Here is a 25775-nt window from a genome sequence, read left to right as displayed (position 1 = left end):
CCACGTTATCCAAGCCCGGCGTGGAATCGCGTTAATCCTCTGCTAGACAGGAGGCTTTCGGGTAATTCACCCGTGAGTGGTATCCATCCACTTTCATGCACAGGACGCCCTGAAGACATGTACTCACGCCAATGGGCAGAATGACGGTCACAGTATGGGCTAATAAGTGACGTTGGCAAAATGACGAAACAGAGTGCGGAACAAAGAAATCAATAAACCGATATGTAGGACAATATGTGGTAACTTTTAAATGAAAAAAAAATGATTATACATTTCAGCTCTGATGTCTCTTCGAAGTGTTTTTGTGCTCTATTGTATCTTTGACGGGGAGGCTAATTACCTCTTTCAAATTAAGCACCCCTCAACGCGTTCTGTTCACGTATGAATGTGGTTTGGTTAGCGAAATATTTTTTAGATACCGAAACTGAAACTGAATTTATGCCGCCAGAGGGCCAGCAGTACTTTTGATACGACACTTTCGACAGTCAACGTTCGTCATTTCGATTCCGCGCTTCTGTCTTCGGTGGCAGTCCATGCAGCTGTCCACGTTATGTCTCTGCGTGTATCAACGGCTGTTTCAAATTGCTTTTTCGAATGCGTTTGCGAAGTGTCGTGGTGAAGCGTATTGTTTTTCTTATGCATATATGACCACAGGAGTACGCAGGTTCGCTAACTGTTGTCAGCGCGCCGCTTCTGCCTGCAAATGTTCTGCTGAGCGTGCGTTGTTCTAGGGCGGGAAAAAGGCCGCCGCCTTCTCAAATTTTAAATTGTTAAAAATAGGAAGCATGGTCAAAGTTATTGCGTGCGCGTGATCATACATTGGGATGCATTCTTAGTGCAGCAGTCTTCGTGTGAAAGTCGGAGTCATTGAAAACCCGGTGCTGTGATGTGGAGGCGTTGAGGCGCAACTACGCACCTGCCTGGAAAGGTAGTGCACGTTTCAAGGCATGCGTTGCGAAAAGAGCGGCCTGTCGGTTTGCATTACGCCTAGTTGGCCAGAAAAATTGCTACAAACGATTGCTCAGGGCTTTACCCCCAAGTGTAGGACAGTAAAAAGCTGACGCGGAATCATTCCACTTGCTGCTGTTATGTTTATCATGAAAGTAATGTTACAAATAATCGTGCATATGCTGCGCGAGCCACAAAATGAACGCTAATTTTTAAGCTTTCTTGTTTTCTAGTTTTTTCGCACATGATTTATGCGGCCATGCGCTGTGGGAGCATGGGCAGCAGTGTAATCAAAGTCTGCAGAGACATTTTAGACTGCTTACTCATGTGAGAGGGCACAAGCCCGGCCGCTGACTTTGTGAATGCAGTCTCCGCGCGCTGGGTCATAATGCAACCTGATGCCACTAAGCTGGCAATTCTACCTCCGCAAGGCTCGACGTATCCGCTGCACCCCTTCTCTTCTGCGCGCTAACATCGTGAAGGTAGTGCTGCTGTACCGCGGCCCTACTCCGCCATTAAAGGTATGATGCGATAGCTAACGGATTAATGCCCATGTATGCAGAATTCGACTTTCTCTATTTGTAGAGGAGAAAAAAAATTGCTCATACAGACTGATCATGATAACATCTGTTACATATGGGCTTGTAATGCACACTATTAAAACAGCTACAAATATTGATATAGAAAAATAGAATACTGGCCAAACTGCAAAATGGTTTTAGGCAGAGCAGACATTTGGAGAACAATCTGTTGGTAGTAACGCAGTGTATTGAAATAGCTATGACACAAAACAGGCTGCTATAATTGGCTCTTTTTTTACATGAAAGATGCACATGACAGTGAAAGCCGGAAATTGCTGTGGGACCTTCTAACGGAAGTAGGGCTCGATGCTGATGCACGGATATTAGAATGCAATAAAAAAGTGCGAAGGGTTAAATGCATATTTTTTGGCTCTTACAGTTTTACGGTAAAAAAATTGCATTCATTGCTGATAAAGTAAGGCATTCCAATAAGGGCAATGTTTACGACAAGGAGTAGGAACCTGAGGTTGAAATTTCTCACTATTAATCCGTTCTTTTAATATATCCGTTCAAAATTTATACATCTAGAATGGGCCAGTAATTCTTAATTGGTCATTGAAATCGTCTAAAATTTGAAAAAGGCAAATTGATGAGGATGATTCAGGAATGGACACATCGGCACAACGCTCATCATACTCCTCGTATTACAGCTGGCCCTGACTTTCTGGACCACTGTTGCGGCTTCCCGGTTCATCAACACGTGCCAACGATTGCCGAAGCAACTTGCTGGCTTCTGCCTACCTCATCATAGCGGGCCCAGTGGCTGCTGCATCGCCGCACGTGCATATGTTCCAGCTCTCCGGCTGTAGCACACTGATGCGCTGGGGCTTATAAAAGCTGACCTTCTGGCCCTGGCCGAACCATTGCTGAGGACAATTCAGGCACGGACACATTGGCACAACGCTCATTGTACTTCTTGTATTACAGGTGTGTAAGACTGTTTACTTGTATTTCTTTAAATGCACAGTTTGTGCCTGGGTCATCCTACGGCAATTGGTGATGATATCTCAAGAAGCCTGAACAATAGGGCCATGGTGTCTGTAGCCTTTGCATTCTCATGCTGCTCCGCAAGAGGTTTACTAACAAAACTAAATTTCTAGACTTATTTTGCTTCTTTTGTTTTGTTAATACATGTTTGTGCTGCATGGAATGGTACTTACTGGACTGGATTTTCTATCCTATACCTTGGGTGGATTTTGATCGTGAGCCACTTGAAACAAATCTACACTCTATGTAAATGCAAACAAAAACTTGGGAGTCTTCTTAACCACATTCTTAAAGAAGAAAATTTGATAGTATTTAGGTTGCCTCCTACAGTCTTTACATAGATTTCCCGCCAAAACTATGGTTGGAACCAGATCCGTTGCCCTTAAATCACCTTCTAGAATGTCAGAGTACCTTCCATTTGATTATCATATGGGATTATACTAATCTGGCCCACTAATCCACCTTAATTCATTTTCTGGGGTAGCCCTACTTCCAAAATTTTGGGGGTCCTTTAGAAATTTTGGGGCTGGGCCATCATTCAAATTTTTGCCAACTTCAAAAAATTGGGCAATGCCCTTTTATTGGTCCACTGCTGGTCACATAGAGTTGATGACATCATTACCTTCTCAGTCGCATTCATAGATCGCAGGGAGTCTTCATGCCACTACTGGTGCAGTGGCTAAGCGACGTGCCACGGTCCCAGCATGTGGCTGTTTCAAACACAGCCACCAGTGGGCCTTGTGAGACCCGGGTTGCTCTTCCTAAGCTCCTGTAAGGCTCATGCGCAGTGCCACGGTGGGGAGGTGGCAATTGCATTGAATTTATTTCAGTTAAATTCATTGCCACTGCCACGGGGAGCAGGTAGTTCAAAACCCAGTTGCCAGGTTGTGATGGCGTCGCAAGGCCACATGGCTTCTCTCGACCAGTTATTAATTTATCTGCCATGGTGGGCAAGTTATGATGATGTCACAAGGCCATGTGACTTTTCTTGACCAGTCGAGGAATTTCATGACAGAGAAGCTGGAAATTTTTGTGAGACGACAGTCTAAATGCTGTTGCATTATTAAAAGAAAGGTCTGCTCTGGACAGCTTAGCATATTTTCAACAACGGGCTTGTCTCCTATGACTTTAGTCACTTGTCCCGCAGAGCCACTACACTGTTTAATGAATGGATGTTTGAAATGTGTGCATGTCAGGGAAGAAAGGAGCACATGGGCAAATGAAATGCAATTTTATTATCCGGGTCTGCTGTGTACCTTTTCATCAGACTGATTGTACTGTTCACGAGAGATAAATTAGTGTTGGAAGGAATTTGAATATTTATCTTTGAAAAACAACTGTGCGCTCAAGAGACGGAAATGGAGGGAGAACAAACACGACACACCAGCAGCAACTTCCAACTATAACTGAATACAGGCGTGCTTTTATAAGTATCGAGAATCGCGATATCTTGGACCATTGGTGTGGGAAGATAATCTGTGCCTAAGCGCTTGTTTTGTTTTTGCTACTCTGCTTCTCACTTTAGCCAGTTTTATAGCTTGTTAAAGTCGTCTAGACACCTCTCTTTTTTTCTCACCCTTTTGGTATGTTGTTTTTCAAAGATCATGAACCAACTATCAAAAAGTGCTCATCAAAATGTGTTACTCGAATATTTAGCTTTTCACAATGTGGGAGCAAGACTCAGCAAGCTTCGGATAGATTGAAATAATCATTAGGATCTGTCGCGGCTCTTTCAGTCGATGTCCAAGTGGCAGTACAGGAAAACAAAAGATGTTTCATTTTAGTTCAGCAACACATACATGCTTACTCACCACGAATATTGGCAATTAATTTTGCTTGCTAATATTAAATGCATTTGTTTTTCCCAGTTTCATTATCACTGCTTTCCACAAGCCTGCATCAGCGTCAGTCAATCACATGTGTGTGATACCACTGCCTCAACACACTTAATATCTGTACTTTGTGTAAACAAGGGAAAATGCTCCAAGTGGTAAACAAGCCAGAAAGATTGCTAGTGGGGTAAACACATGCTGGCATCATTCTGCAGTAATAAGAGGTAGCGTACTAAAATCGGCTTCTTGTCTTAGCAAGTCTCTGTACACTAGCCTGCATCAAGCGCTTGGCGCGTATGGACAAGATATCATTCCTGCAAACTGATATGCTCGGTACGCATCCACTCATGCAGTATGATTCTACATGGCTTCACCACAAAAGTAACTGCGTTGGACATACTAGAACAGAGAATCATGCACGTGCATTTTGGCCATAATTGCAGTGACAACGGAGAGCCACGCTATGGCTGTGGTGACTGGCCCGCCTGAAGTTCCAAATTCTCTTCCTAAGGAGACCTCAGTGGTGCCGCTACAGGTGATGCAGACACTATATAGTGATACGTGTAAAAAACTTTTTCTTTCATTTTTAGGGCTTTTTATGGCTTTATATTGCTTTCCCCCGAAGTCATCATTTCATTGGTCATGTAGACTCTGCAGAGTATTCACAGACGTCACAGCGGCCACCATTTCGTTATCTGTGAAGCACTGCGATAGGCCCTGCACGTGTCTAATGAAATTATTGCCTCCTGCTACTACTGAAGCTGCACCCTGGACCACAAAATGATGCCCGTGACATCACATGAATACCCCCTATACCTGCATGTGTTGCCTCTACACATAGAAAGGCCTCTCTTATCCCTTGTTTTTACTTGGTGCTAGATTGGAAACAGTGAGTGCAAGCTGTGATTAATAGCATCTGTGCTTTCTACACTATAGTAGCATACAACTTTAAAAAATAGCCGCTGACCGGTTACAACAATAAATGAAATCAGCTGTTTAATGTTTGACTACAGTTGTGCCTCGTTAATATGACGCCCCGTTAATACGGACGTCTCAAATTGCGGACAATTTTTTGGGGAACAAACTTTTTCAATGCGTATATGCCTCACTAATATGGAAACTCTCTGTCCGGACGGTGTTCAGGGCGAAAATGCACAAAGCCCATTGGGGTCCATGTATTTCTGTTGCATTAATAACGACTGCGAGAAAACCAAATCTACCTGCCCCGACCAGATGTTTCCTTTCCTGTATTTTGAAAGCAAGACAGCAGCGAACGGTAGCATGAAAGTGCATGATGGTCTTATTATTTGTTTATTTTTTTTTGTTCTTTCATGTTTCACGAATTGATGTGAAGAGAAGCCGCTTTCAACAGCTGCCAGCGACTAATATGAGTGGTTTATGGGATGCGAAGAGTTCTAGAAGATATACCATTGCTCCATGTAACGCCATCATGTATGTGCATGGCACTGGGGTCTTCAAACTGCGGCGAAATATTTAAAAGGTAATGGTGACCAGAACAATGCTCTTCGAACTCCTGAAGTTTCGCCTAATATCCACTTCACTGACTACCACTGTGCTGAGAAACAGAACTTAATTATGTACTGATTATTTTTATTTCTGATCATTTATTTCTATGATTCGTTATGGGCGACACACTTTATAGCAGTTTTGCTGAGGAACCAAAGTGTCAATCTTTATTAACGAGGTACAGCTGCATATCAAATAAGCCAGAGGCATTGGTGACGATGCACTATGTGAACACAAGACTGACAGGAAAGAAACACAGCTTCCTATCATGTTGTTTCTTCCCTGTAGTCTATCGTGCAACATAATGGATAAAATTAATCTTTTTTAGGTTAAGTGTGTTATGACACCAGCAACTAAAAATGGAGAACTGACTTTTTGATGGTTGTACCAAGATCTTTCAATACTCCAAATGCTCATGAAACTCCCGCTGAAATTTGGTTTGTGGGCAAAAGTGGCCGCTAGGGGCGCCGTCGTCGATCGAGGAGCCATGAGCAGTGGCGCTGGTGCCCTATGGTGGGGTTGCACCAGAAAAACTTAGTTTTGTGCCTGGGCTGTTAATTCATCTTTAATATTTTATGCAGAATTGATGCGGTGATCCTGTATCTGTTAGAGTTCCGTAATCTTATCCCGCTTGAGGTTTGTATGGAGAAACAATGCTGCTGGCAGTGCCATGGCTCGCTGTTCAGCTGTGATCGTCTGGCTGCTGCTTAGACTTGTCATGCCTAACGGGACATCGAAACATTGCTTAAATGTGCTGTGCACTTATTAACTTACAATATACACATGACTGCAATGCAGTGTGTGATAAATCAAAGGCCAATGTTCTTGGACAAGGTCAGTTTCGCAGTTCCGCACAGGGGGTTGCTGAAGCGGTGGTCATGGGAACCAGTGGCATTGTAGTTGAGCTTTTCTACATTGTCTGCCAGCGCAGCAGTTTCCTTCGCTGTAGTAATGACAGGCTGGTCAGTTTTTGCTTGAATGGTGCTCTTTGTGATTGCAAAAACTTTTTTGGTGGAATCTGAGCACTTGATGACTTCAAGCGAGTGTTACACATTCCATCCTGCTTTGCACCTGGCTGCATAAGTGGCCAAATAAGCCACCGATCATCATTTTTTCACGGCACCTTGCAATGACAGCCAGATTAAAAGGTGGGAGCAGATATAGTAGTCGGCCTCAAGAACAGCTCTGTTGCAGGTATGAGGTATGTGAGCGTCATTTTTGAGGATGACAATATTATTAAGGATTACAAGCACGTTGTAAATGGGCAATGGACAATGTAATTCCTCCCAGGAGCGTACTGCACGCTACCCGATTTCATCCGTGGATCCTCTTTCCCTGCCTTCCGGAGCGACTCTGTGCAATGCAGGCTTATAAGTCTGGAAATCCTTGCCTAAACCTTGTGTATGTTGTCTTCAAGGGAGCCGTTATTGCGTATGTTGTCTTAAAGTGATCACTCATTCCGTTTCAGTTGATGCCATTTTCCTGCTCGGCTGAGACCAGTACTATGTCTGCCGTGATGCTTGGTAACCCGGTGACTGTGACGGTATTTTCTACGGACTGGCGACATCAACCTATATGCACAATGAAATAACCGGGAATGTGTGCGGAGTTTTCCACTGCAGAAAACTAGCAACGAATCGTCTAATAATGGCAAAGGCTCATGTCAATATGTTAGCTGTGTCATGAATGGCTAGAGCAAGCTGCACAAGCAGCCGTTCAAAACTGCAGCCTCTGTCACCAACCTTGAAAGAATCCTTATGGAAGCAGATGGCTTAAATATTAATGCAGTTGTAATTACAAAATTGACCTACAGGCGATAAGTCGGAAACTGCTCATCAGAGACAACTGCTATGTGGGAGAAAAAAGAGCAAGGTCTTTGCACTGAAGGCAGCACTCTCAGAAGTTACTAACCAAGAATCTGTAAGAGCACTGGTTGATTTCCCAACTTTGCAGTACCTGGCATTCATGCCATCGACATATGGCATGCTAGGCCGTTCAGAACACAGCTCAACTCTTGTGCAATGAAACAGTTTTGTCATAACATCTGATTGGTGTGCAGTGTTAGAACCGCCAATAAGAGCTTACTGCCTGGAAAACTAAAGTGCTCAAAAGGCATGACGCATACGCAACACGCAAGAAAGTGAAGCGTGTCTTGTCTAGTACCGCATCTTTCGTTCCAACCTTAGTGCCTTTGCCCTTGTGCCTGCCAAGCAGTATATATTTTTCACCAAGTACCATCACCAGCTAGGCCACATTATTGTTTTGTTTATGCCGGGAAAAAAAAATTTACCTGCAGGTATGTGTGCGGCGCTGCCTTTCTTTCCGGAGGCGTAGCGCACCATGCCTGAGACATGTATAAAAGCGTGACTGCTGCGCCGTTAGTTCCAGCGATGTCCGCAGAAGGCATGATAGCTAGCAGCTGGCTAAGGGAAGCTGCGAAATTGATTGGTCTAAGAATGTTGACAGAGTCTGTGTTAGCAGACAGCTGAATTTGTGTCACTTGCCTGGGTTCAGTGGACCTGACTACTGGTTTAACTGTAAGTTGTGCATACTGCGGTGCGCTTATCACTATATGACATGCGTTTTTAATGAAGAGTTTAAAGCATGGCTAATCCTCTGCAAGAAGCTGATGAATGCGTCAAGATGTCGCGCTGTCTGTTGCTGTGCTTGGCACCACAGCATTCAACTTTCGGAAGCACAGTACATTCGATTCTGCTCCCGATGCTAATGCAGCAGAGGGTATTTTCACTTGTTCATCTTTTGAGCTTATAAATGGCCCATTTTGGCAGGCGCAGCTCTGCCATTTTGCCAGCAGGGTACCGCTATTTCTAAGATGGCAGTGCTATGCTTAGGCACAGCGAACTGCCCCGAACCCTATCGAATAAGGCCATTCTGAACGGTGACGTGCTCAAGTATGCATTACAGCTCTGAATCGTGGGGCACGGCACTATGACCGCCGTGGAGATCTTACTGCTGCGGATTTTGCAGGCCCCGCTCCTATGTGGCTGCTGCTGTTTCCCGGGTTCTGCTATATCTTCGCCATCCGGCGCCGCTGCGCGATCATCGTTCCCGCCTGCTTCTTGGCCATGCCTGGCCGACACCAGTTTTTACACCTGGCAACGTGGATCTTCTGCTAGCTCCGATATCGGCGACGCATATAAGAGCAAGCCTGGAACCACCCATCTCGGGCACAGCACCGTGACCGCCATGGAAATCTTACCGCTGCGGATTTTGCAGGTTAGTGATTTGGAAGGCGCCACCTCTGTGAAGAGCAGCGATTATTGTCTGTTTGCGGTGTCGTGCCCTGGAGAGTGTATTGATGCACTGAAGCGTTTACTTACTTTTTTATGGTATGCTACTCGAATTATCGGGTGACACTGAAAGCAATTCTGGGCCTATGAATGCAACTGAAAGGCAAACTCTGGAAACTCTTTTGCTGACCGTCCAAAGAATTGTAGCTGGCCAAGCTACAATACCTAATGAAATCAAATAAAGGCAGGATGCTACCGAAAATGAAGTCAAACAGCAGCTGATGCTGAGACTTGCAGCAGTTGAAACACCAACAGCCTCACCCAATAAGCCTGAGTCTTTTTTGGCTGACAATGCCTTTCGAAACATTTCTTCCCAGCTTTCCAACATTTACTCAAGATGTGATGATGCTGAAAACAGGTTGTGTTAAAATAACTTGCTTTTCTTTGGCTTTGACGATGTGGAAGATGCAAACTGGGCAGATTCTGAAGAGCAAATTATCGCGGTTTGTTCAGAGCACCTAGGCTTATCTTTGTCTCCTTCACAATTTGATAGAGTTCATAGACTTGGCAAAATCAAATCTGATAGGCACAGACTGAATATAGCCAAAATAACGTTCTTTAAAGACAAGCAGAACATCCTTTCAAATGGGCACAAATTGAAAGATACTAGTTATGCTATCCGTGAGGATTTTTCTGCTACAACTCGTGAAGCTAGAAGCAAGTTGACAATGTTTGCTAAATCACAATCCATGCCTTATAAACTGACATTTGACAAAATTCGAATGGACAAAAAAAAATTGTGTATGACTGCACCAGTGATTCGGTCACATTAGTCTCGCCATAGCTAGACAATGCAACCAGCTTGCGCGAGCATCCCCAACCCACGTCATCCACCTCCACCCTGAAGCTGCCCCTTTCATTTTCTAATATCAGAAGCTTAATGCCTAAACGCGATCAGCTCTGTCCCTTTCTTAAAGATAGTGAATCTGATATACTAGTTGCTTTAACAGAGACTTGGTTGCACGCCGGTATCGAAGACAGTGAAATCTTTCCCGACGCCCATGCTTACAATATCTGCAGACATGGTCTCTTGCAGCGCAACTGCTAGCGGGGCTGCCTCGAGCATCGACAAGGCGCTTTGTAGCACTGGCCGCTTGCGTCGGTAGCCGCGACAGTTCCACTGCCAAATTTGGGTACTACTGGGCGACCTGTCCATTGCTAAGCTTGGTGATGCTCTCCTCAACTGTAGCGAGCCGTGCATGTATGACGGCATTTTCCCCCTTCAGCTGCTGAAGTGCCTCAGTTATTAAACGGAAATTGTTCTGCATTTGGTTCTGGATTTGGTGAACAAAATCCTCTAGTTTGCTATCCCTTTCCTTTGCAAAAGTTTTTAAATTTCTGTCCATTTTGGCTCCTAGTTTGTTTAGCTTTTCGTCCGCAGTCAGGTCTGAGTTGCTCTCTTCCCTGATTCTGCGCTTGGATGGGGGCGGGACGGCATCCTCGACCACCATGTCACTTTTGCTCTCCTGGCTGTTATTTAGTGCGGTTTGTGCTTTAGGTCCTACCAGGGATGGTGTACCTGTTTGGGGAGTGCTGACAACTGCCGTCGGCTTAGCCTTTGCCGTAGTTAGGGCCGTTTTTAGATTTTGTACCTCCCTCATAAGACTGGAGATCGTATCACTCATGTTTTTAACGATATTCGTTAGTTTTTCTATTTCCTCATCTTTCTCATCTTTCTTATTATTGTTGCCATCGCTCTGGGAGACCCTGCTCGCGAAACTCACCCTTTTGCTTTCGCCGCCCCAGGCCGTTGATCCTCCCCGGGTCCGGCTGGAGGTCCGGTCTCTTGAGCTCGAACGTCCCCTGGATCTGCTTCTTCCTCTGGAGGCGCTCCGTCCCCGAGAAGTTTGTCGTTGTTTTCCTCCCAGCCTCGGAAAGAAGTTGTCTCGAGCTGTATAGCCGCTCGCCTCGCTGCCTGGTTTAGTGCGCGGGCGGCTCTGGTGCACCCGTGACTGTTGCGATCGGTCACTGGCTCCTGTCGTGGCCTCCTCTTCTCTCATTTTCTTCTCCCAGTATCTTTTCTTGGCTTCATACGGTGTACGGTGTATTAGCTTGCATTTGCTGTCTCCGAGTATGTGGTCTCTGCCGCAGAGTTGGCATTTCGGCGTGCAGGAGTGGTTTACGGGAGGGTTCTCCTGCCCGCAGCCACGGCATTTGACGTTTTTTGGGTCCGGACATACGTCGATCCTGTGACCGAGTCGGCCACAGGCCATGCAGACTTCATATTTCTTCTGGTATAGGTAGCATCTGGGTGAGGCCCATCCTAGGATGACTGTCCTTGGTACTCTGCTTTCTTTGAAAAGAATTAGTATTGACGTGGAGTCCTTTCTAATCTTCTGGCTCCGATGATTTCGGGGTTCGCCTTGTGTCTTAGCATTCTCATGATGTCTTCTTGCGTGAACTCTCCATCGACGCCGTGTACCACGCCCTTGCCGCAGTCATCTGGCGTGACCACGTAGGCGAAAACCGCGATTTCTTCTTCTCCAAGTTTGATTCGGCTCATGCTGGCGTATTTCAGTTTTCTCTCTCCGCTCGTGGTGGCGATGAGGATTGAATGTTGTTTCGTGTTGGGAATGACAACGTCTTCCTCGCCTACTTCGTTACTATTTATACCCGCTGACGTTATGATGACTTTGGTCAGTTATGCGATTCCGCGTTTGAGGAGCTTGTCGAGTCCTCCGCTAGGGCGGATGATGATCTTGTCAGCTCCCTCTGGTATTCTAGTCTCTTGTTTTTCGACTGACATGGCCGCCAATCTTCTCCCAGCTTGCTTGAGCCTGTATTGCTCGGTCTCAATTTCTTTCTTGGTCTTCTCTAGTGGAACATATTTCTTTCCCTTGCATTGGAACCATTGGCCTGGTACGGTGAACTCTTGCGGGTCTACTGCGCAGCCCTCGACCACTTGCTTGCATGGTTGCGTAGATTCAAATTTTCGCGGACGGGTGACTTGCTGCTCTTCCCACTAGGGGTGCCACTGCGTCGCGCAGCTGCACCTTTCCGCCGCGGGTGTCGCTGCTGCTCCCGCGCCGCACCTGCCGGAGCCTCGCGCCCGAGTTGGCGCCCGGGTTAGGCTTAGCTCTGGCCTCGAAGTAAATGCGTGATTTCTTGGAAATGCGGACTCACTTTTCGGAAAACTTGGTATCCTCGTGGGCCTGGTGACTTCCGACGTTCGATTATGCAAACAATCTCTGGTAGATGGGCGAGATTTCTTCGGATATCAGCATCGAAACACGGAGCCGTGCGGAGACACGTCTGACCTAGCGGGCGCTCGCAGCGCCTCCCGAGTAGTTCGAGAACGAATTATTCAAAGCGTTTGCTGCTGTAGAGGTATCTGATGCGATACAGTCTCGCTTTTTTAATGATCACGAACGTGGATTGTGCTTGGTTAAATATCCTGGGAGCCTTTCGAACAACCTGGGCAGAGCGCCAGGCTTCAGCTTGAGCAGCTTTCATCGCAGCAACACGACATCCCCATTCACTACAAACTCGTGCCCATTGATGTTCGTGGGATTGCAATGTTTCTCAAAACCACACACGTTTCGCAAATCAGGATAGAAGTTGAAACTGCCAATTTCTTTTTTAAGGGATGGTGCATCTCCACGTCTCTCTCAGTTCGGCATCAGAGGAGAAACATTTTGTGGCCATTGCTCCTGTAGCCGGAGCGGCAGCCAGTCACAGAAGGTAACGGCATCATTAACAGACAGCATTCGATGGTCCACAAAAGATGTGCATTCAAGTACTTCGACACTGTAAATGCCTCAACAAGAAAATAACACACCAAAAATCGTCACTTTCTACTCAGCTAGGTAGCCACCCGCTCTGCTGCTTACCAAAACATGCTCCTCGATCGACATTAGCGCTGCTGTGCTGCCGCTTTGGGCAGTGCACCAAGCTGTTCCATTAGATTTATGGAGAAGTTTCATGACCATAAAGCGCTATTGAAGGACTCTGGCTCTACTGAGGCAGTTTCAAAAATGCATGCAAGCATTCTCCTTCGTAATCAAATCTAACCAATATTCACCACATGCTACATTGCTGAACTAGAAAAGCTTGGTACTTTATTGAATTACAAAACAGTGGCAGAGTGCTACACCTAGTGCTTAGGTGCACTTTGATAGTTTAGCTGATAACCTGTTTAGTGTTCTTGTCAATGCAGTTACCAATTGTGCTGAAAGCTGAAGGAATGATTTTTCACTCTCTGCTGAGGTATGCCAAACTGTGTTTGTCACAGCTCTTGTGTTGCTTTGGGACATTAAACTGTACAGTTTACAAAGGGCGACTTTGAGGGGTTTTCGAGATTCATGTATTCTTATGCTTTTAGTGTAGGTATTCCTCTGCATCCTGATCATTTGTGCCAAGCTTGGCAGCTGTGTGGGAATTCATTCTTGTGCAAATCGATTTTAGAGTTTTCTATTTCCATGGCCTCAGTTCAGACGATTTCTGCGAGTAACAGTGCATTTGCAATGTCGCGAACGTAAATCACATGTTACTGCCCACTCCACATCAAGATCAAACCTTTAGGCTAGTATAAGGTTGTCTGAAGAATTTTATGAATGCTGTCGTCATTTCAGCCATTCAACGTTTTTCCAATAATGTCTGTGAGGTCACCGCTGTGTCAAGTGGAGGATTGTCCCTGGCCATGAACCTAAGTTTTGCTTTTGGTTTGCTGTTTATTTCTTTTAAAATAGTTCTTATTGGTATTTCGAAATTCGGTTTCTTATGCCAAAGAGGTAGCCTTTAGGAATGTGTTTTGATAAGTAACTCAAAGCATTGAAAAAACCTCCAGAGTTGCCCTGTAAACATGCTTAGTGTGCTTTCATGAGAATCCGCTTTTGCTCGAACCCCTGCCTTCTGTACATATAACTGGAAGGCTCTAAGCGCATTTTTATGCACAAACATGCCCCCTCCTTTATATGAGTGATAGGTTTGTTTGGGCTCGTAAGCTTTTATCTGGTGCCAGAGACATTTCTTCTGATTTAATTGGTCATCTTTCCAATTTGGCAAATATCTTATGAGTGTGTAATGGCATCCTTTTTTAATTTGTTTGTATATAATGTAGGGAAACGGCTGTTAATATTTTGTAAATTACCTATTACATTTTCCGGTAATAAAATTAGCATATCTACAGCAATTTGTTTCTACATTCACTCCAAGCAGCCACTTAGCTTGAGCATGAGCTGAAGTTCAACGAAGGGTCCCTGAAAAGCAGTTCAGAAAGTGACTGTGAAATGCATGCATTGTGTAGAGTAAATGTCACTTGGTGTGCATGCCGCCTACAAGTCCTCAGAAGTGAGCCAATAATTTGCACTTTTTTTTTTTTTCAAATTCCCGCTTTTGCGCCTAAGAGCTACCTGCAGTGCCAGGCTTTCACTTGAATCCCTGCACGCTACATGATGCAGCGCACGTGACATCAGGAATAATGAGCTGTCATTGGCTTGCATAAACACTCAGCACGGAAGGCGAGGTGAATGGCCAGCTAGAAATTGTGGTATCTCCCTTTCCATACCCTCCTGTATTGTACAGACATGGCAGGAGAGTGAGCGGCAAAAAAAAAAAAGTCAAGTAAACAACTGAGGCTGTTCGCCTGTGTAACGGTTTCATAGACAGAGTGGGGTGCTAAACTGTATCTTTATTTTTTCTCGCTCTGTTTGCTGTATGAGTTGAAAGGGAAAATGCGAAGGCTGTTTTTAATCATAGTTATCTCTGGTGCTTGATGCGCTGGGCTAAAAATTTTTGTGCAAAGGTGATAGGTGATGCAATACCTATCGGTATTTTTTTTTATCTTGGTACTTGGTAGACACTGTTTAAGTTTCCCTTTGACGTATGAAGAACACATTAGCTAGATGCATAAGAATAAGCTTGAAAAATTTCCTGCTCTAGCAGGTTCTCGCATAACGTGAATGAATATGCATTGAAATTGGTGCATGAGCCGTCTTGACACCAAACACTCTTCATTAAGTATTCCAGTAGTACCAAACTTCTTGAAAGGAGCCTGCACATGTGTGCTAGAACCATCAGAGACCCTTTGCTGCTGGCATCTACTTCTTGTCATATTGCAGTGAGTATATTTGGTAGAGCGGGAAGAATATTAATGATAACGTCAGAGTGCTCAGTGTGTCATGGTTGTACATGTGCATAAGGTGATTTTCCTTTTTATGCCTGGCTGTAATTTTTAGCACTGAGTAGGTTGGGCTGCTTTGAAGATTTGCTCAGGTACTGTCACATAAAAGCCACCTTTCTGCGTGTGATAAAGCAGTACAATGAAGCATTTAAAACTTGCTTTGGAATGTATTTAGGAAAGTGAATGTTTTGTACCTGTTGATGAAACATGGGAAAAACATAACACAGACAGACAGACTGAGAACAAGATGGGATAAGTCAAGTGCTCAAAACTGAATGCTTGTTGGAAACATCCTTCTCAGGGAATGACTGCACATGCCGAGAAGCTTCCTTAAGAGCAGGAATGTGATATGATTGATACCTACGTATCACACAGCACATTTCACAAGTAAACAGATAACCTACTGAAAAACTCAACAATAGTCCCTATTCATCATAAGAAAAGCTCAAAATAACTTGAAGCAGCAGAAATTGCCAGCACTTGAGAAGCATAATCTTTTTTCTTTTGCATGAAACACAGCAGTGGGCGGGCAGGTAAACTCTGAAGGTTAAAATCAGAGGAATGTTTCTTGAGGCTTGTAGGTGGGGTCCTCATTGCAGGGCTCCACTGGCTTGAGCTGTCAGGTGGACCTGTTTTATGAGGGCTCTTTGGTCCTCGGTACGATCGCTCGTCAGCATCACCTCCCAATGCTCAAATGACGTGTACTGCGTCTGTGAGTGGTTCGGTTTCGCCCCGCATCCCCACAAAATATGGAAGAGTGTTGGGCGCGCCTGGCACCATGGCCATGTGTCAGGGTATAGTGTTGGGTGCATGAGGTGAAGTTTGTGGAAATTAGGGGCAGTGTTCGTTTGGATCTGATGCCAGGAGATAGCATCCTGGGTGTCTAATTTTTTGTGAGGAGGAGGGTATTATACACTGATATACATGCGGCTTCCTGGCTTCTGCATTATTGATGTATCAAGAATTTTGCCGGCAAACTTTAGCTTGTCCAGTGACTGCAATACTTTTCTGCTGTGGACAACAATCATACATTTTGCTGCATGGTGTCTTACACTGGTTTTAGAGGCAATGACTGGTTTTTCTTGTGTAAACACATCAACTGTTCAGGGATTGTGAATTATGGCTTTTGTGCAGACAACATGCAAATGTGTTTCATTCTGTGCAAAGACAGCTAGGACTGTGGTGTATTGTGTGGTGTACACTGGTATTGCAGAGCACAGTGGCATTTTCCTTTTTTACGTCCATTGGAATGCAGCCAGCGCGCATGGAATTTGATCCCATGGTCTTGGGTTTTAACACCTGAAATCTAAAGCCACTGCAATGGATCATAGACATGTTTCATGTCTTCCTCATTTGTAACCTGCACAGAGGCTGAGGTGCTTGCAGGGTGTCTAAAACTGAAATTTCATCTCATACTGTTTAGCAGCTGTGGTACTGGTGGGTTTCGATGAGGTGCCGGGACAGTATCTTTGACAGGCAGTGCCCAGTTTCTGCGAGCAGCTATACAGGGAAACGTCCCAGCTGAAAAAGTCCATTGGTTCCAATTGGAATTCCAGCTAATATTTAGTGGAACCAATTGGAGTTACTGGGTTCCAATTGGCGACAGCTTCTCCAACTGGTCTTGCGAAGTCGCATTAACTGGAACCAATTAGAGTTACTGGGTTCTAATTGGTAGCAGCTTGTCCAACTGGTCTTGCCAATTGGCAATAACTGGAACCAATTGGAGTTACTGGGTTCCACTTGGCTGCAGCTTGTCCAACTTTATAAATCCAATTGGTTCATGAGATTTCAATTGGACATTGCAATGGGCTGCACCGGTTTCAGGTGGCCGGTGTCACAGCTACATGTTGCTTATTATTGACATACAGCAGTGAACTAAAGAGGTTTTTGCTGAAAAGATATTAGCAGCTTTACCTGCTGAATTGTTTTCATCATTTCCACTACCACCGCAGGTGTGAGTAAATGAAATAATTTTGCTCAATGGACAAGCGTCACTGGCTCCACCAGGAGGAAGCAAAAGTGTGTTCTGTGGATATATACTGAGCTTATGTTGCTTGTGTGCAATGCTTTTGTGATGGTTGTTTAGCTTCACTTCCCTAACAGTGTGCAATTCTCATAATATCAGTTTCCCTGTAAAATGTTGGCACAAGGTAGAATGTTCCCCAATGGTCCTGGGAGAAAATTTAATTGGTTTCAGTTGGAACCAATTGTTTTTTGATGCCACTGAAACCAGTTGGAACCAATTGGAAGCACGTCCAATTGGTTTCCGAAAACCTAGCTGTTCCCAAATGGAAAAATTCCAGTTGGAACCAATGAACTTATTCAGCTGTGGTGTGCTTGTGCAATTCTCAAGAAAGCAAGTTTCCTTGTATTAGTGCTCATGGTGGTTCTAGAGTGCCTGTTAAAGGAGCACAGATTATGCTCATTGTTACTAGTGCATTGAAAAAAATAAAGAAAGGTTATGGTTTTCCTTATGCCCACTGACTCTCTCCCCATTAATTATGGTGGCAGAAAAGCCTGGATCAGCACATCGTTTTCAGGGCGCCCTGCAAGCTGTGTAGCCCGAGTGCCTTTACAATTGAAATACAGCGGCGAAACCTTTTTACAATGTAAAGAATGTTCTGTGTGCATTGGCTGTGGTTGCTTTGCGGGTTGCGTTGCCCAATTCGAGCCATAGAACACATTAAAAGTGCCAAGGAGAAGTTGGCCAGGGAAATTTTTGAGCTGGCACTAATGCAACAGGTAAGGGGTGACATAGGCATGAATGCTGTATCTGCTGCCCTTTAGAAAGAGTTCATTCTACTCAACTCATAATTTTTATTGCTTTGCATCAGTTTTTTGGAAGTCGGGTTTCCTTCACATTATTTCAAATTTTCCTCAACATAAAGTGAATTTTTTTGTTGTCTTTTTTGCTTTGATGTCCTAATCATATGTTCCACTAGACCTTTAGCTTTTGTTACTGTGGCTCTTCTGCTGCTATAGAAGCTTCTGGCAGCTCAGCCAATATTACGAACTGTGTGGGTGCAACTGTGCAATATTGTAAGTTTACGATGTATTTTGTTGCTGTGCTCCACTGAATAAAGTTTAAATGCCCATTTCTTGTGTGCTGTTTTGAAGGAACCTTAATAAAATTAATGGAAGCCTGGCATAGTCCATCGGCGTTCTGTAGAGAAACTTCGTGTCAGGCAAGAGGTCATGACGTCACACGTGGAGGTGTGGAATTGAAATTGATTGAAACATTAAATACAGTGTCATTCAAGCATTGCCACATGTCTCAAATGCCATTATAGCATGTAAGTCTACAAAGGAGCGTAATTGGGCTGAAAAGAAAATTGGAATAATTAGTTGGGAATCGAACCCCTGACCGACAGGTTGAGAGTCAGATACGCTACCCCTAGGCCATGAATTCACATTTGTACTGCTTGGTTAAAGGAGGCCTTTATATGTATGTAGTGTGGTCTTTCACATAATGCGGAAACAAGTTGCACGTCTCCATGGGCAAGAGGAACCATTGGCACGACCCATTAACTTGCTGGAAGCATTTTGTAAGCGGTTTGAAAGCACGCACTACATCTACAACAAACATGCCGGGGACACCTGCTTCCAGCAAGCAAACGCCAACTCGCCCAACTTAATGTTTTAACGAGTTTGACCCATTAATGTTTCACATCATGTCCTTCAAGGCGGAAGAAAGCGAAGCGTGACTACTGCAAAACAGCCTTTTATCCTGGGCCTCGCACTAACAACACGGTGCCTTAATTACCTTTAGCAACATGCCATACATCAAACCAATGCTTGATGCCTGGCTTCTCCACCACCCGGCAGAAAAGCCTGACACTGGGATGTCTGTATGAAAATGGACAACAATAACAAGCAAGGCACTGCAATTGCTGAGAAAAATATTTGTCTGCAGAAGCAGCACAACAACAGGACTTATGCATATCCCGGTCAGAGTGCCATTTTGAAACCCCCTTAACTGATGGTCTATCAACCCAAAGGCCTATTTGACGCTGCTACATGGGCAGCTGTAATGGCCACTGAATAAACAGAGGAGCGGAGAACTATGGTGATATTTGAAAGGCCTTTGAGCAGTGGCGGGAACCCACAGCCAGGCTCAAATGAATGAATTCATAGTATTAAAAGCAGTGAAATTTTACTGCAGTTAAAAAATACAGCTTATTTTGCAGAGAAAAAAATTGGGCACCCACAAAACACTGCAGCTAACATAAGGTCATTGTTTCCAGGCATATAAAAACTTCCAAATTGGCTTGCTCGAAATTGCATAAATACTACTACAGCTCGCTGAAAGCAGTTCTCATCTTTGGAAAAATTCTTGCTGTAAAATTAAAAATTTCAGTTTCAGCCTTTTCAAGGTAAAAAATTTTCATGCTGATTGTTTGCAAGCCAACAAATATTGGTGGTGACAGTGGTGCTACAGCAGCTTTGTGGGGAAAAATGGAATCTTCCAGCAGTGTTCGAGCTTGTGTGGCAGCGGTACAATTTTTTACAGCTCAGTGGCTATTGACAATCTTGGTGGCAGGCTCTGGGCGAGAACTGATTGACTTCGTGCAGGGCCTCTAGTGCATCATCCCACCAGCTATGGCAAGCAGACAAGCTGCTTCACAGATGACACTGGCGATCATCGACTGTGCAACTGCAATATTCCACACCCAGCATGGCTTGCTGGTTTCTGCGCAGCTTCGTCACTGCCATGTGGCCATCGCGTCTGAACTCACTGGCCAGTTGGAAGTGCCCATGTGACAGGGGTATTAGCAAAACATGACACATTGCCTTTTCATGCCTTAGCAATGTACAGAACCCGGGAGTGTTACCTGTGGTCAGAGAACATACGGTGACACCTGCATTCTCAAGGGTCTCCAGGCACTTTCTGAGCCCTTCCTTTTCCATCTCCACACTGTTTGGCACTGCACGTGACTGTGAAAGAAACAAAAAATTAAAACATGCTGATTCGTTGAGCAGCTTCTTTCATTCCTTACAATTATCAGCTCAGCTGTGTCCATTACTTCCAACTAACCCTGTCCAGTGCCAGCTGCGGCTTGCGAATTTCCCCATGTCACCTGCTTCTTTGACTCTGTTTCACCCTGCTGTGTTTGTCTCCTCTTGGAATCCTGTTCGTTATGCTAACGGACTGTCAGTTATCTGTTCTCTACCATTTCCTCCTCTTCATCTCGGCTTCATTTGTGGAATATTAGTAAGGTGCGGTTTTACTTGAGGGGTCTTTCAAGTGCCCTATAGTTATATAACTTCCATGGTGGCTTCCTTCTTGTGTGCCTGGTGAATAGTTGCTACTTAACCAAGACAGATGTATTTTCTACTTCTGATACCTCGCTACTTACTTTAAACTGTCTTTCCCTTTCACTTTCAGTCGTACCATTGCCCTTGACATGTTCACGTCCTCTGTTGCGCAGTACAGTACCTCCCCTGAATTACGTACAGAGCACTGTCATTAGCAAATCAAAGGTTGCCAGGGTGCTGTTCATTAGCTTTTATAACAAGTTTTCATTCCTCATGTAAACATGCAGTGAGCAGTGCAAGAATTTTGTCAGCGTGTATGTTTCTGATTACTGTTTGAACTTTTCGTGTAAAGGAGCATGATTACTGTGCAGTCTGTAGGCCTCTTCTGAAACCTTTACATATGCCTCTTTTATTTCCTTGTTATGCATAGCTTGCATGACTGCTGATATTTTAACTGAATGGAATGCATTTTTCTAATGTAGCCCAAATTCTTCTTTGCGGTGGCAGTGGAATTTAAACCAAGGGCCTTTTACAAACAAGCCAGGTGATCAATCTTTGTGTCAACATTGTGACATGATTGCATTGCTCTTTGCTCGCAGGTATGAAAACTCGCCTCTTTAACCACAACTTGTTCCGTGCAGACAATTTTGCTGACTTTCACGGCGAGCAGGCTGTACGTCAGGTATTTGGCGCTGCACCCTGGTGAGTCACAGCGACCGTCACCAGCCAGTTCAAGTTGTACGCCTTGCAGTTCTTCTGCCAGCGTTGCCTGCTGCTCCTGAAAAAACTGTATGCAAGACAACACATACTTTTCATTTCGTTCCTCAATCAATAAACAGCTCACTTGTGGGACATACATGAGCCCCATATTTCAGTACATGATATAGACTCCATATTTTAGAGTTTCACAGTCATGGCTAAGGCCCCTGGTTTGTTGCAATTCCATGAAATATCACAGACATGCATTTTTGTAGAATTTGTTAGCAGCCACATTCTCTGTTTAGTGCTATTGTTTTGACAGTAGACCAGCGGGAATGGCAGTACGATAAAAAAAAATCACTGATTTATCTTATTAAGGCGATAGCCTTTAATGGTTCATACTCGCATCCGCCCGTTACATTTTATGTCACGTGACCTTGTGATGTCACGGCTGGCCAACCATAGCCGAGAGCCCCCAAAAAATGCAGATGGCACGCTACTAAAGAGGTGATTATTAAGATGCGCATGCCACAATAGAGGGAAGTGAAGCCTGCAATACATATAAGACATGCAGCCGCCGCTGATGCGGCAGCAGTGGACATCACTGCCTTGCTGCCGCTACTCGGTTTTGAAAGCTGCCCACTCTGGCGCCTGTTTGCCCTTTCTTCTCCTACTCTGCTCAACTCATTTAGTGCCTTCTCTTTCGCAGCGACCCACACTACCTTCTTTCTTCATCCATAGCCGCCTTTTCTGCACTTGCGCATGGTCCATTGCCCCAAGGCCGGCAAAAAGCTCCTCTCAAGCCTCATGACGAAGGTCACTTTAGCTACCATGAAAAGCTTGAAAACAACTCGCACTGTAGTATGTATTCTGCAGCATTATTTGATACTTCCCGCAGAAAATCACAATTCTTTGTTCTCAGTTAGCAGAATTTTCAATTTGCTACCGGAGAAAGTTAGGGGCCTTAGTCATGGCTATATTCTGGTAAATAATGCTTGAAAAGGCAGCTGTAAGGAGCGATAAATACGATATCTTTTCTAACTTCCGTGCCAAATTGTGAATCATTAAATCATGCAAAGAAAACATGTTTTCGCATTGATGCAACAATAAAAGAAGGACGTATCAAATCTCAAAACAGTGTACAGCGCCAGAATCTGACAGCCACAAGCCAAGGTTCATAGTGCCAGCTCCAACGCTTATTTTGATTTGAAAAATGGTCTGCCATACTAACTTTAATAGATAAATAGCACCTGCCCATGTGAAGCTTCACTTGCAGCTATACACAGTCATGCATCCTTAGAACTGTACGATACTACTTGCATCGAATTCCTTCCAGAAAACAAATTAACTAGGCCTGCATCATTACTGACTGAATTATTGCTTTTGTATGTTTTCTTTCTCTGATGAAACTGGTGCTTGTGCCGGGCTATGAAGTTGCACACAGCTTGGTACAGCATGCAGCCGTTACCTTCTTTACAGCGGGCAGCAAGTAGGCCCGCTGATAATTGTAGAATTTTCTCTCGCAGATGGTCTGCACATTAATGGACCTCAAACAATGCAGTGATGCAGTCACCGGGCATCTGGAGAACAATATCGCCGCAGCCAGTAGAAGGATGCCGGCTGCCGTATCACCCACATGTGGCTGGCTCTCCCAGGTGTAACTATGGCCTAGTGCACACACAGCCTGCACTGTGAGCAGTGTGCCCTCCACAGTGAAGTGACTGCGGCAGGGATGGCAGCAGGTGCCCACTAGCTCTCACAGGCACCTCTCAAATACAATGGTCTTTCACTCACCTTGAACAGGTACATCTGCATGTGAACTGAAAATAAATAGCATTCCACTGCATTTCAGTTGCCATGCACTCATGCATTTTTTTCATTGCAATACAAAAGATTGGACCTTTCACTGAGCTGCCCTTGTCCGAGGTTTTCACAAGTGCACTCCTACAATGCGAAATGAATGTTGTCAAAGTAAACACTCCTGGTGGCTTCCACGTTTTTTAGGCCCGTTTGGCGCTAACGCTGATGTTAAGACTTCAGTACCTATTGAAGTAATTGATATGCCACCCTACCTTCAAACGCTGCATATACCTTATTTCATAGTGCACTTCAGCACATGCACACATAAATTAGCTATGAGCAAAAAGGAAAGCACAGTTCGTGTATCACTTTGAATGGATACCTTTCATGCAGTATGAGGGAAGGAGTTAAAACGGGAAAGAAAAAGGCACCATAGTTGAGGGCTTTGAATTATTGCAGTGAAATGGAGCTCTTAAATATGCTCTCCCATCGTTCGGCATGTGGATGCCTTCTGCATTTTGCGTGCATCATTTCGTTAAGGGCAAGAATTAATCACACATTATCAGGCTGAGCTACCGAACAGTGACCATAAGGTTGCTGTGACAGGAGCAGATTCTGGTGTAGGTGTTACAGTATTAATCATACACTTCACATACCTGCCGACACTTGTATCAAATGATGGCATGTATGTGGTGTCGAGCTCTGCAGCTGGCTGTTCACCTCCATCCCAATCAAAACTGTCCACTGTCTCCGACACCACACTCGCTGCCTCTTGTTTCTGTGGCGTTGACGCACCCTGCTCTCTGAAGCTGGGTGGTATGGGCGACAGCAGGACAGGCAGCATTGCAGGTGGCTCGGTCTGTGTCCTGGCCGCAACAAGAGGTTTGATGCTGAAGTTTACCTGTGTAGCTGCAGCAATTTTCTGCACTTATTACCTGACTAGTAGTGGTTTCCAGCCTTTTTAGGGTAGAAGCCCCTACCATGTTGCGGAGTGCATCCTACTTACCAGAAGACCGTCGCAGCAATGTGCTGGGCACATCAGGCCACTGCTCTGTGGTCTGTGTTCCCACCGTATACCTTATTGCAGAGCACGTGCAGTTATGAAGTGGCTCCTAAATATAGACAGATGGAATTATCTGAGAGTAGTGAACTTATGGCATGTTCACTAGACTGGTGTGTATAGCAGTACTCCTACCATTTTCTTATGCATGCTGATGCTCTTGCAGAGCAAAGGAAGGCCTCTCTTTAGCTGAAATTCTTAACAGCCTCAAAGAAGCAGTGCTGTGAGTTGTACATCTAACCTTTGTGAACATCATCTGCTCGGTATATGCCGTTGTCAGCCATGTGTAGGAAGCAAAAGACCACAATCGCGAACAGAGTCAGAATGGTGTGGTTTAGGGGTGTCGTATCAATGGGACTACACTAATTTCCCTTATGCCATGAAATGAATTTCCACAGCACAGCAGCATTGAAATGTTTACATTGGTTGTGTCTAAGGCACGTGTTTTGTGATAATAATGCTAATAAGCTGAGGTGTTGCACAGTAACTATTAACAGTTCCTAGCTTATAAAAGAACTAAGACAAGAGTCATGCAGCAGACAACTTGGGCTACAATTTACAGCAGTTCTTAGCTCCAGTGGCTTCACTGTTTTCTACCACAGCCTGCGTTGGAACATGACGCTGAAACCAAATTGGGGGTCTTGCAGCATCATAAGGAAGCACAATTTTTAATATCTATGATGTGTATATTAAACAAGGCTGAGCTACCTCATTTTTCTTTTGTAGGAAACAAACTGCAGGGCATGATAAAACTATCAAAAACAGTCAAGGTGAACCAGCACTCAAATGCAAGAAGAAATTTTCTTTTTGATGCAGTGTTGTTCATTTTGTTTATATTATGAAGAATACACAAATTTACTTCTTCCTTAAGTAAATAACTTGCGATATTTTGCACAGTGCTATATAAAGAAGCCTTTTCTGTTCACTGAATACTGAAAACGAAGTTATCAATTAGTGCCAGAAAGAGAAATCTATTTCATTAGAAAGTTTATTCGGTGAACTTATAATTAAAAAAGTATAACAAACGCAAAAATAGTTGGCCCAGCTGTTTTCAATATCTGCTTAATTGTTATAGCGCTTTTGAGTGGTGACCTCTCTTTTATAGCATTACTTTTCTTGACTTCCTTACAATGGCCGGCATGCCTTTGCACTCATGAAATTTTTGCGGACAGAAAAATTCCCCCATAACTGGCAGGCTATACGCGCATTTTCCTAGAATCAAAATGCATGGTGACGAAGGCTTTGAAAGGCACTATTGCATTTTTTTTGCGGTAGTCCTACTTTCTTGGGAATGACTGAAATGTTTTTGCTGTCGTGAGGACTGCTGCCAAATCACGCATGTTCGTACGGCACAGTTGATCCTGCACAGAAATCGCACGACGCTGAATATATATATATATATACATACATGCATACATATACACAGTACGTGCTGGTGTTGGGACTTAATTATTAGTGTCACACTGCAGTTTTGCACACAGGAATACTTACTTTCGTCGTTGGAAGAAATAACGTCGGCAGAGCTCTCGGCTTAAGCCTCAGCTTCTTCACATTCACACCCATTTGCCGCACGAACTCATGGTTGTAGCAGTAGTCTTCAGGCGAGAAATGCCAACCATGCACAAACACCGGGGCTGTTGCGCTTGTCCGACT

General features: G+C 44.5%; 1 protein-coding gene across 10 annotated transcripts; it reads left to right on the top strand.

The window, feature by feature from the left end:
* Window positions 1–534: 534 nt before the first annotated feature.
* On the top strand, window positions 535–23098 carry LOC144114846 (uncharacterized). 10 transcript variants are annotated; one of them, XM_077648845.1, is made up of 7 exons: window positions 535–928; window positions 2180–2456; window positions 4792–4883; window positions 8864–9112; window positions 21205–21265; window positions 22004–22123; window positions 22789–23098. In XM_077648845.1, the coding sequence occupies exons 3-7, from the start codon at window positions 4812–4814 to the stop codon at window positions 22824–22826; spliced, it is 540 nt and encodes a 179-aa protein (XP_077504971.1). In that variant the 5' UTR covers window positions 535–928; window positions 2180–2456; window positions 4792–4811; the 3' UTR covers window positions 22827–23098. The 10 variants fall into 10 exon arrangements, 6 of the variants coding, with proteins under 6 accessions (XP_077504971.1, XP_077504972.1, XP_077504967.1 ...); XM_077648842.1 differs by having other exon boundaries at window positions 536–664; window positions 842–928; window positions 22004–23098; XM_077648843.1 differs by having other exon boundaries at window positions 536–664; window positions 837–928; window positions 22004–23098.
* Window positions 23099–25775: the final 2677 nt, after the last annotated feature.

The sequence above is a fragment of the Amblyomma americanum genome, chromosome 1 (genome assembly GCF_052857255.1).
Source record: "Amblyomma americanum isolate KBUSLIRL-KWMA chromosome 1, ASM5285725v1, whole genome shotgun sequence".
NCBI lineage: Eukaryota > Metazoa > Arthropoda > Arachnida > Ixodida > Ixodidae > Amblyomma > Amblyomma americanum.
Note: the sequence above shows the minus strand (reverse complement) of the source record. Positions and strands in the feature narration are given on the sequence as shown.

Bases quoted from the DNA above. Each gene is read 5' to 3' on its own strand.
- LOC144114846 (XM_077648841.1), top strand. From the start codon at position 4,812: ATGGCTGTGGTGACTGGCCCGCCTGAAGTTCCAAATTCTCTTCCTAAG. The intron at 4,884-8,863 runs GTGATGCAGACA...CGGATTTTGCAG, and splicing joins CCTCAGTGGTGCCGCTACAG to GCCCCGCTCCTATGTGGCTG. The intron at 9,113-21,204 runs GTTAGTGATTTG...TGTTCCGTGCAG, and splicing joins TACCGCTGCGGATTTTGCAG to ACAATTTTGCTGACTTTCAC.